The 12,644-nt window shown below is 39.1% G+C and overlaps 1 protein-coding gene across 1 annotated transcript in view; it reads right to left on the reverse strand.

Annotated features, from left to right (window-relative positions):
- The window catches only part of TDRD1 (tudor domain containing 1), an 881,429-nt gene that overhangs the window by 190,873 nt on the left and 677,912 nt on the right, over window positions 1-12,644 (reverse strand). Inside the window, exons 20-21 of the mRNA XM_053692993.1 lie at window positions 9,969-10,088; window positions 9,520-9,636 (exon numbers count right to left, since the gene is read on the reverse strand). Of these exons, the coding sequence (XP_053548968.1) occupies window positions 9,520-9,636; window positions 9,969-10,088 (237 nt within the window). The remainder of the gene's footprint in view (window positions 1-9,519; window positions 9,637-9,968; window positions 10,089-12,644) is intronic.

Below are 12,644 nucleotides of genomic sequence, written 5' to 3' on the forward strand. Positions count from 1 at the left end.
CGCACCTCCCGGGCGGGAGATGCAGGTACTGACACGTGAGGCGAGTTAGTCGGCATAACTCTCCCCTCGCTGTTTGGTGAAATTTGTTCAATTTGTACAGATTGGCTTTTATTTAAGGTAGCATCAATACAGCTAGTACATAAATTTCTATTGGGCTCCACCTTGGCATTGGAACAAATGACACAGGTATCTTCCTCTGAATCAGACATGTTTAACACACTAGCAATAAACATGCAACTCGGTTACAATTTTATTTAATAAAAACGTACTGTGCCTCAAAAGCACTAAACGATTAAATGACAGTTGAAATATTGAACTGAAAAACAGTTATAGCATCACTCTGAACAAACAACACAACTTTTTAGCAAAGGTTTGTTCCCATTAGTAAAATAACACTAATTAAATTTTAAACATAAAAATTACAGAGCAACGTTTTAAATCACAGTCACTATTAAATCTCACAGCTCTGCTGAGAGAATCTACTTCCCTTCAAAGAAGTTTGAAGACCCCTGAGTTCTGTCAGAGATGAACCGGATCATGCAGAAAATATAAGTGTAACTGACTGAAAATTTTTTGATGCGTAGCAAAGAGCGCCAAAAAACGGCCCCTCCCCCTCACACACAGCAGTGAGAGAGAAACGAAACTGTCATAATCAAAACAAGCAAACTGCCAAGTGGAAAAATAATGCCCAAATATTTATTCACTCAGTACCTCAGAAATGCAAACGATTCTACATTCCAGCAAAAACGTTTAACATGAATTAAATACCTATTAAAAGGTTTAATGTACTTTTACAGAGTAATTCCGGTGAAATACCATCCCCAGAATACTGAAGTGTAGAGTATACATACATGTCATTATATCGGTATAGCAGGATTTTCTCATCAATTCCATTCAGAAAATAAAAACTGCTACATACCTCAATGCAGATTCAACTGCCCGCTGTCCCCTGATCTGAAGCTTTTACCTCCCTCAGATGGCCGAGAAACAGCAATATGATCTTAACTACTCCGGTTAAAATCATAATAAAAAACTCTGGTAGATTCTTCTTCAAACTCTGCCAGAGAAGTAATAACACGCTCCGGTGCTATTGTAAAATAACAAACTTTTGATTGAAGTTATAAAAACTAAGTATAATCACCATAGTCCTCTCACACCTCCTATCTAGTCTTTGGGTGCAAGAGAATGACTGGGGGTGACGTAGAGGGGAGGAGCTATATAGCAACTCTGCTGGGTGAATCCTCTTGCACTTCCTGTAGGGGAGCAGATAATATCCCAGAAGTAATGATGACCCGTGGACTGATCACACATAACAGAAGAAATGGGCTGTAGACAGAGAGGCCCACTTAGCCTTAAGCTCCTGTTTGTGGAATCTATAGTTGCCCTTAGCGGGCTGCAAAGTTACTTCATGTACTGAAGCTCTCACTCCCTCTGCTTTGATTTTGTGACTGTCTTCTCTCTAGTAAACATGCTTGTGTAAAATATTCTACTGGCACTTAGGGAGAAGGTGTCTTACTTATATTTATACCTACCTTTAAGGCTGTGGATAGAAGTTACTGTATACATCTACATCTTCTGTGATACACCGAGGACATTTTTTTATTATTCATATACTATGTCTCAGGCTGTTAAAAGAAACCCTAAGGCACCACTTCAACCCAAAAAAACAGTGGTAGACCACTTCGAGGATCAACCCACTTCAAAGTCTCTGTCACCTAGAGATACTCATTCCTCATTAGATATGAGCTACTCAGAGAGTAGTATAGACTCCCAGTATCTCTCAACGGATAAAATGGCTTGAAATATTGTGGACATCTTAACTCATCGCATGAACATGTTGCAGGACACCAACTAAAGAAATAAAGGGCTCTGCTGCTGAACTTCGTAGGGACATAGTTGCTCTTGGAGAGCGTACTGAGACCTTAGAACGGAAACATGAGGATCTAGCCATTGATCATGCAAATCTTCTCTCATATTCTCAAAACTTCTCTACCCAGATCTCAGTCCTGGAACTAAAATTGGCTGATATGGAGGACAGATCTAGAAGGAATAATTTTTAATTCAGAAGAGTCTCTGAGGATGTTGGATCTGCCGAAATAGAGAAATTTATATTGGAGCTATGCCAACACCTCCTATCCACACTAGAACCCCCTAATCTAATCCTGGACAGAGTCCATTGAGGCACCAGACCTCAAAATGTATCTCAGGACAAACCAAGAGACGTTCTAACTAGATTCCATTGTTTTACCCACATGGAAAGGATTCTTTGTGAAATGGCCAGCAACCCAAGTCTATCACACAAGTACCAACAAATAACCATATTTCCTGATATCTCAAATTATATTCTTCAGAAAAGGAGGACTTTCCGATCTATGGGGTTACCCCACTAAACTGATAGTAACGAGAGATGGTACCACCCATACTATTACAACTCCAAAAGAAGGTCTACACCTCCTTAAAGAATGGGAAATATCTCTATCGCCAGATTAGGATCCAAGAGATGCATCCACTTCTGCACTTCACCCCTCAGCTCCTGAGTGGTGTCCTTTACCTCAGCGGTCGACTACATATCTTAAGTATACCCACAAGCCTTGTCATTTGTTGTACTGCTTGGTCTCTTTTAGACCCTGATCTGAATATGGTCTAATTTAGTATTGTCTTCATTATAAGTTTTGTATTTAATATTTCAGTGCTGTTAATCTTATTAATAGGTTTGTTTAACTAAAAGGGCTTCAATGCCTCCTCATTCTTGTACTTAGCGAGTTAATCAGTTTGGAGGAGCTGTCCTTAATGAATATGCTCATCAGCTTATAGCCATACCCTTTATTATGAAAACTGTTTAATTGAACTGATTATAACACCACTCCTTACTTAGCTAATTTAGTGTCCCAGAGGTGGTGTTCTTAGTAAGTTCGTTCCACACTTTATGCCTATATTCCTGTTAAACTTGAAACTCACAGCAAAATTACCTTATAGAATATTACCTATAAACATGACAAGGTATAAATTCAATAATACTTTGTCTTTCCCTTTTCCCTATGAGGTGCTAGTACATCAACTCTGTTACTTACTTAGAAGCATATATTCCCCCCCCCACCACCACCCTCTCATAAATACTAATTGTATTATCCCCTTCTACGGGGACAGAGAAGGTCACTCTTTATTAAAGTTGTTCCTCTTCTTTGGGTGGAACAACATACCACCTTTCCTAAACTTCAAACAGCTATTTCTCTGTAATTCTAAGTTTTATTTGAAACCAAATAGTCGAGTATGATTTGTAACCAGTAAAGTTGTTGATATAATATGGCATAATTTAACTATTTGTCTATGTTACATTAACAGTACTGGTTCTTTATTTCTATTCAACTTTTGTCAGTCTCGCGGTTGGTTGAAGGATACTCAACCCTTCCGTTATCTCCAGGTGTGATAAGTAATTCCTCACCTTTCCCTTCCCAGACATCCTCCCGCCACCCACCCCATTAATCTATCCCTATCTTCCATTACAATATGGATGAACCCCGCGAAACCCTGACATTTGCTACTTTAAACGTAAAGGGCTTAAACTCATCCACTAAACGAAGCATAAATGACAAATCTTATTAAATTTCTGAAAGCTCATATTATATTTCTCCAGGAGACTCATTGGTTGGCCTCTCGCCCTGATCCATTCAGATACTCTGAATATCCTACACAGTTCCATTCTTCCTTTGGGGAGAAATCAAGGAGCGTTGCTGTCTTAATCCATAAGTTGATAGGGTATATGACACAACAGATGACCAAGGTAGATATCTAATACTAGTCTGTAAACTAAATGGTTCATTGTTCACACTAGTAAATATTTATGCCCCCAACCAAGCCCAACCTAGTTTTTTGAAAGGCCTCCTCTCCAGGGTGGAACCGGTTATAGTGGGAACGATGGTCTTGGGAGGAGACTTCAATATGGTATGGGACCCCTCCGTAGATAAGCGGGTCCAGTCTAACAAAGAAATTGACACATATACTATAAACACAGCGACCAAATTCCGCTCTAATATAATGCAGTATAATTTATACGATATATGGCAAGCTTTACATCCCTGTGACAAACACGTTCTGTTCTAGACCCCACAATACGTACTCCAGCCTAGACTATTTTTTTTTTTTACTGATTCTTGGACCCTCAATAGAGTTTGCAAATCACAAATACGTATATGCCCATGGTCTGACCATGACGTATTACTTTTTACCCTCACCACTGACATGACTAAATCATCTCAACCCTCCTAAAAGTTCCTTAAATCTTTGTGGAATAATCAGGAATTCAAGTCTTCACTTCAGACATCTATCATAGAGTTCCTCTCGTTTAATGAGGATCACCAGGAACCCTAACAGATCTTACGGGCCTCTCAAAGCATTTATCAGAGGCGTTTGTATACAGAAACAAGCATCTGCAAGCTCCCAAAACAGTGCCCCACTAGGCCTCTTGGTTTTCTCGTTGAGAAAGAAGGAATCTTTGAATAAATCCTCCCCATCTACGCAGTTAGCGACAGACATTAACAACTTAAGGTAACAAATTACTGAAAAATAATTAGAAAGAGTTCAAGCGGCCTATACCCATTTTAAGCAATTGATGTATTACCAAGGAAATAAGGCCTTCACTCTCTTAGCCCGTAAATTAAGAGGGAGAACAGCAGCAGCCAGAATCCAGGCTATCAATAAAGGAGACACTACAGTTACTTCCCCTTGAGAAATAGGGGAGGCATTTGCGGAGTATTACTCCAAACTTTATAACCTCAAATCGTCTATGCTTAATTCGGAGGCCCCGATACAAAGTATTACCTCATTTCTTAATAAGATGGAAATCCCCTCTCTAATTCAGCTAGAGAAGAATTATAAACTCCCTTCACATTGACAGAACTCACTGCAGCCATTAAGCACATGCAAAATAATAAAGCTCCGGGCCCGGATGGATACCCTGCAGTCTTTTATAAGATCTTTCGGATACATCTAAGCCCGATCCTTTTGAAGTTCTTTGTGGAAGTTAGAGAAAAGGGATCGCTTAGAAAATAATTTTTGCAGGCATCCATCCTTACCATACCAAAAGCAGGTAAAGACCCCACCAATGCAGTAGCTATAGGCCCATTTCACTAATAAACTTAGATGCTAAACTGTATGCTAAACATTGGGCTAATCGCCTAAGTCTTCTTCTCCCTGGCCTCATACATCCGGATCAAGTAGGATTTACTTTATGATGATGAGATAAAGACAAAAACAGAGGCGCCACATGTGTAGGTCAATAAATACAAATGAATCCAAAAAGCAGCAGAATAAGGGTACTCACAAAAGTAGCGGCACTCTATTATGCCAACAGGGACGGGCTGGTGTTCTACAGCAAACCAGCTAGCTGTGTGAAAGGTCCCCACCGGATACGTTCAGCGCTGGAATTCTCTGCCTTTAGGGCCTCTAGCCTATGTTCCCAGTGGCAATGCTTCCCTTCAACTGGAGCTGTTCCCAGTGGCATAATAGAGTGCCGCTACTTTTGTGAGTACCCTTATTCTGCTGCTTTTTGGATTAATTTGTTTTTATTGACCTACACATGTGGCGCCTCTGTTTTTGTCTTTATCTCATCATCATAGAAGTGCATCATCCTTTTGGGTGACGACAGAGAGCGGCCTATTAAGTTCTGGGACGTTGAAGGACACCTGTTGGACTTTCTCTATCTGGCTTGTCCATTCCTTTTGTTTTGTATTAATTTTTTTAATACTATATCACTTGCTCATTTAGGGATTTATATTATTAACCTTGTATTTATGTGTTGACATATTTACTTATAATTTTTGTAGCGCCTCCTATAGAAGCTCAGTGATTTGTCTATCACGGTTACTTCTTTATCTGTAGGATTTACTTTAGGCAGGGAGGGGCCTTATAATACTAGGTGGGTACTTAATATATTTTCAGAAGCAGCTAGATTAAAACGGTCTATGCTGGCCCTGTCTTTAGATGCTGAAAAGGCGTTTGACAGGGTCAGATGGGAGTACTTGTGGCAGGTGCTGGAGCAATTTGGATTCCTGCGAAAAACTATAGTAGTTATTCAGGCATTATATTCAAACCCTTCGGCCATGGTGAAAGAATTAGGATTCACCTCATCGGAATTCTCTATAACTAACGGTACTCGACAGGGGTGTCCTCTGTCACCCCTAATTTTCCCTTTAGCCATTGAACCCCTGGCTCAAGCTACACATAATTCAACGCAGGTGCAGGGAGAAGAAAAAAAAACGCTCTTTATGCTGACAAAGTCGCTATTTTTATCCCACCCCATAGGCTCACTACCAACAGTTTTTGAAATTATTAAAAGCTTTAGTGAATGTAGCTACTACAAAATTAATATAAACAGAAGCTCTGCCCATTTGTATCCCTAAGTTTGAACTGGAGATACTACAAACATCATATGACTTCCAGTGGTCTACAGAAACAGTGAGACATTTGGGGGTACAACAGGGTCCTGACCTCAAACTAGTGAGAGACAAAAACTATAATCACATCCTCCAGGAAATCACTACTCTGATAGACTCATGGAAATTCTGAGAAATGTCATGGTTGGGCCAAGTAGCTTCGCTGAAGATGTCGATCTTCCCCAAAGTCCTATACTATTTCAGATGCTTACCTCAATCTATCCAGGGTGATGTTAAATAAATTGCACTGGCTATTCCAGAGGTACGTCTGGGGCTCGTCAAGACCGAGAATAGCAGGGAAAATTCTACAAAAAAGGTTTAATCAAGGGGGTATTGCCATGCCAAATATATTCCATTAGTATGAGGCCTCCCGTCTGACAAACATTTCTGCTTGGTCAAACAAAAATGAACCACAAAGACGGAAAGTTATAGAGCGAGCAAACCTACCAACAGGGATAAACTTAAATGATCTCTCTTGGATTTCAACATATCGGTTGGAAGAAATGACGATTAGAAACAAAATACTTGGGAATCTAAAGGCCTGGCAATCCCTGAGACACCACCCAGAAATAGCACCCCATCCTCCCCCAAAACATTCCGTACAGGGTCTTCTTGTAATCCTCCCGGATCCTGTGGCTTCCATTTCAGTACACAAGACTATATAAATTACTGATGTGCAAACTCTATTGATTCATATATGAAAATTCTTCTATGGTGGCATTATACCCCAGCTAGATGGTCACAGATGTTCCCAGACCATTCCCCTCTGTGCTGGAGAAACTGTGGAGAGAGAGGTTCTGACCTCCACACTTGGTGGAGCTGCCCAGCACTTGGCCCCTGTTGGAGACAAGTATTTCAAATTTGTGAAGAACTAGGATCTAAACTACCAAGGAAACTGGAGCTAGCTCTCTTCCATATATTCCCATCCAGAAATCCAAAAACCCAAACTAAGTTGGTCATTTTGTTTTAGCAGCAATGAAAATTTGCATAGCTAGAGCATGGAAACAGCCTACGCGCCCTGAGAACTCAGATGTAATTGAGACATTAAAATATTTTGCTAAAATGGAAAGAAGTTTCTACCTTAATCTGAACAAAGAGGATCTGTTTTGGGATATTTGGGAACCCTGGTTTCAATACAGAGAAGTTCTGGAGGGTGCTACTCCCACATAACTCACCTATAACCACCATATCCTTCAACATTATACCCTTTCCTCTCCCCTCCCCCTTGCCACGTCTGGAGCTAAGTCTGTGGAAATCGGGTCTGTTTGACTTGCCTTCCTGACTGATTTACTGAGTCACTTATACACTCAACGAGTGGTGTGGTATGTTTTTAGTTATTGGTTTACTACAGTTCATTTTCATATTATGTTTCATGTTAACTATAGTGCAAATGTGCCTCTCTGTATATTTTATATAATGATCATTACACCCTATCCTAAACGTTCACATTCAAATGATATATCCAGATCATCTACAATGTATGAAGATGACAAAACTAGTCAGGGGTTTAATAATGTTACCATGCAATATGTTATCATAAGTGGTTATATTCAACAGGTTTTATACATGGTGTCACTTTATGCAAGGTTATGAGGTTCATCAGATATTGACTATTATAATATATGGACATAGATATTCACCTTTCAATATCTTCAAGGACCTCTTAAAACAAAATTGAACTTATATGTTTCGAGATCATCTTTTCTCAAACTTAAGATTATGAGCCTTTGTTGCTCAGAGACTGATATAGGACTTGATCTCGCTTAGTCTGTGAACATGTGGTTATGTATATAATGATTTGTATGTTTATACTATGTTATTACTAGTAGCTGTAACATTGTTTATATCAATAATACTTTATAACACTAAAAAAAAACCAAAAAAAAAAAACCCTCATGATTCAGATAGAACATAATTAAAAAAACACAAAACATTCTTATTTACTTCTATTATTTAATTCGCTTCACTGTCTTGGTATCATTTGTTAAATATAACTAGGTGCTGAAATGCTGTTTAGTGGCTGCACACATATGCCGTGTCATTGGCACCAGGTGTGTTCGGCTAGTTCCCAGTAATGCATTGCTGCTCTTTCATAAAAAGGACACCAATAGAATGAATTTTAAAAAGACAAATTGGGAAGTTGTCTGAAATTTCTGATCCTTTAACATTGGTAAAGATGGACCTTGAACTAATAAATCATTTTAAGTAGGCATCATTCAGCAACAAACAAATAATGAAGATAGGGGCCGCCAGAGGCATTTGGCTCTTTTTAGAGCTGGATTTCTTCTTGTGAAAGTTCAACACACTAAAATCTGGAGTATGCTGCTGGCGGCCGCGATCTTCGCCATTCTTTTGCTGCCGAAAGACCAGAATGTACATGCCTAATTTTAAGCTTATACCAATTTTAAAGACTAAACTCACATGCAGCTCCAGTGGGATTATTTAAATTCTATGTTGGAAGTCTCATTTGACATTAATTACTTTTCAAGAGATTTCTTAATACATAGGTTCCCTACTCCTTAGTGCCCCGTTCATGCAGTATTTGTGAATCTTAACATACATTGAGGATGCTGTGAAATGTTTCCCACGGAAAGCTAATACAGACCGGATCTAAATATCAGAGGATCCAGGAGACAATATTCGTATCGGTCATTAACATCATAATATTTTGGTAAAATAGACAGATTGTGGATGGTGTGTAGGTAAAACCCTTCTTGGTGTTAAACCACAAACCAGCAATTTCAGAAAAATGCCATCACCAAAAAGAATGTAAAGTGTGCCTGCCCTAGGAGGAAATAACCTTGTTTCCAATAATTTTAAATGCAAGTGACAACTCAGTGTGATGCATTGCACAGTATTGCTAATAAAACACATACAAATCATAAAACTGTGTAAAGTCACACTACTAATTTAAGATAATGGTTTTATTATTATGAATCCTTTTTTTTGCCTATAGCTCAAAAACTATTTAACATCAGCCCTAATTCACTGCAACAACCCATCCTGGTGGTGTGATACTATTTTGTTGTGAAATCCTTAAGGAGAGTAATTAGAAAGGCCACAAACAGCAAAGATTTATACCACTCACCTGTAAATCTGGCACAGCATGCACCTCCAATGGACAGTTTAAGAGACTCCTTGTTCATTTCAGCACTGCTGTACTCCGCTATTTGCAACATTACCTGCTGAAGTCTTCCAACATCCACTACAAGAAGCATTCAGATGTATTTTTATATATATATATATATAAAAAAAAAATATTAAAAACTTTACATAACAAATAGCAAGAAAACTATAGACTGTTTTACACTATAATATCCCATTAAGAGAGAAAAAGGCAAGACACACCCAGTATAGATGATGTACAACAAAAATGTATCGATATGTGCAAAGAGCGAAAAACTAAATTCTTTCCTGCTCTGTGGGAGATACTAGGGGCTGCAAGGAAAGCTTTCAAAGGCTTCAAGTGGCCAGTGGGGCCAACAAATATGTGAGAACAAACAGTTTCCTTTTGATCAAGCCCTATTTTCTACTCACCCCTGTTTTCTATAGGAAACGCAAAAAACAGGTCCGGACTAAAAACTTTCAGTACACGACACTGTATTGCTTCATTTAGTGGTAGTTCAATAGAAATCCACTGATGAGCCACAGAGGTATCTAAAGGAAGAGAAAAGTGAATGTGTAATGCAAATACCAAACCAAGACAGAGCAAATAAATAAATTATGCTTACCTGATAATTAATTTTCCATCTGTGGGAGGAGAGTCCACTGCTTCATTCATTACTTGTGGGAATTAAGAACCTGGCCACCAGGAGGAGGCAAAGACACCCCAGCCAAAAAGGCTTAAATACCTCCCCCACTCCCCTCATCCCCCAGTCATTCTGCCAAGGGAACAAGGAACAGTAGGAGAAAGAGTATAAAAGGTGCCAGAAGAATAATATTAAATTTAGGTCCGCCTATCGGAGAAAATGGGCCGGAGCAGTGGACTCTCCTCCCACAGATGGAAATTAAATTATCAGGTAAGCATGATTTATGTTTTCCATCTTAATGGGAGGAGAGTCCACTGCTTCATTAATTACTTGTGGGAACAAATACCCAAGCTCTAGAGGACACTGAATGAACAAAAACGGGAGGGTAAAAAGAGGCGGACCCTATACTGAGAGAACCACAGCCTGTACAACCTTTCTCCCATAAACAGCTTCCGCCGAAGCAAAAACATCAAATTTGTAAAAATTTTGCAAAAGTATGTAAGTAGGACCAAGTAGCCGCCTTACAAATCTGCTTCACAGAGGCCTCGTTCTTAAAGGCCCAAGAAGAGGCCAAAGCTCTAGTCAAGTAAGTCGTAATCCTCCGAGGAGGCTTATGTCCCGCTGTCTCATAGGCCAAACGGATAACGCTCCTCAACGAAAATGACAGTGAAGTGGAAGAGGCCCTCTGCCCCCTATCCTTCCCTGAATACACAACTAAAAAACATAATTTATGTAAGAACTTACCTGATAAATTCATTTCTTTCATATTAGCAAGAGTCCATGAGCTAGTGACGTATGGGATATACATTCCTACCAGGAGGGGCAAAGTTTCCCAAACCTTAAAATGCCTATAAATACACCCCTAACCACACCCACAATTCAGTTTAACGAATAGCCAAGAAGTGGGGTGATAAAAAAGTGCGAAAGCATATAAAATAAGGAATTGGAATAATTGTGCTTTATACAAAAAAATCATAACCACCACAAAAAGGGTGGGCCTCATGGACTCTTGCTAATATGAAAGAAATGAATTTATCAGGTAAGTTCTTACATAAATTATGTTTTCTTTCATGTAATTAGCAAGAGTCCATGAGCTAGTGACGTATGGGATAATGATTACCCAAGATGTGGATCTTTCCACACAAGAGTCACTAGAGAGGGAGGGATAAAATAAAGACAGCCAATTCCTGCTGAAAATAATCCACACCCAAATTAAAGTTTAATAAAAAACATAAACAGAAGATTCAGACTGAAACCGCTGCCTGAAGTACTTTTCTACCAAAAATTGCTTCAGAAGAAGAAAATACATCAAAATGATAGAATTGAAAAAGTATGCAAAGAGGACCAAGTTGCTGCTTTGCAAATCTGATCAACCGAAGCTTCATTCCTAAACGCCCAGGAAGTAGAAACTGACCTGGTAGAATGAGCTGTAATCCTCTGAGGCGGAGTTTTACCCGACTCAACATAGGCAAGATGAATTAAAGATTTCAACCAAGATGCCAAAGAAATGGCAGAAGCTTTCTGGCCTTTTCTAGAACCGGAAAAGATAACAAATAGACTAGAAGTCTTTCGGAAAGACTTAGTAGCTTCAACATAATATTACAAAGCTCTAACAACATCCAAAGAATGCAATGCTTTCTCCTTAGAATTCTTAAGATTAGGACATAATGAAGGAACCACAATTTCTCTACAAATGTTGTTGGAAATCACAACTTTAGGTAAAAATTCAAAAGAAGTTCGCAACACTGCCTTATCCTGATGAAAAATCAGAAAAGGAGACTCACAAGAAAAGAGCAGATAATTCAGAAACTCTTCTGGCAGAAGAGATGGCCAAAAGGAACAAAACTTTCCAAGAAAGTAATTTAATGACCAATGAATGCATAGGTTCAAAGGGAGGAGCTTGAAGAGCTCCCAGAACCAAAATCAAACTCCAAGGAGGAGAAATTGACTTAATGACAGGTTTTATACGAACCAAAGCTTGTACAAAACAATGAATATCAGGAAGAATAGCAATCTTTCTGTGAAAAAGAACAGAAAGAGCAGAGATTTGTCCTTTCAAGGAACTTGCAGACAAACCCTTATCTAAACCATCCTGAAGAAACTGAAAAAAATTCTCAGCATTCTAAAAGAATGCCAAGAAAAATGATGAGAAAGACACCAAAAAATATAAGTCTTCCAGACTCTATAATATATCTCTCTAGATACAGATTTACGAGCCTGTAACATAGTATTAATCACAGAGTCAGAGAAACCTCTTTGACCAAGAATCAAGCGTTCAATCTCCATACCTAAAAATTTAAGGATTTCAGATCCTGATGGAAAAAAGGACCTTGCAACAAAGTCTGGTCTAACGGAAGAGTCCATGGTTGGCAAGAGGCCATCCGGACAAGATCCGCATACCAAACCTGTGAGGCCATGCCGGAGCTACCAGCAGAACAAACGAGCATTCCTTCAGAATCTTGGA

This window comes from Bombina bombina, chromosome 9 (assembly GCF_027579735.1).
Source record: "Bombina bombina isolate aBomBom1 chromosome 9, aBomBom1.pri, whole genome shotgun sequence".
Lineage (NCBI taxonomy): Eukaryota > Metazoa > Chordata > Amphibia > Anura > Bombinatoridae > Bombina > Bombina bombina.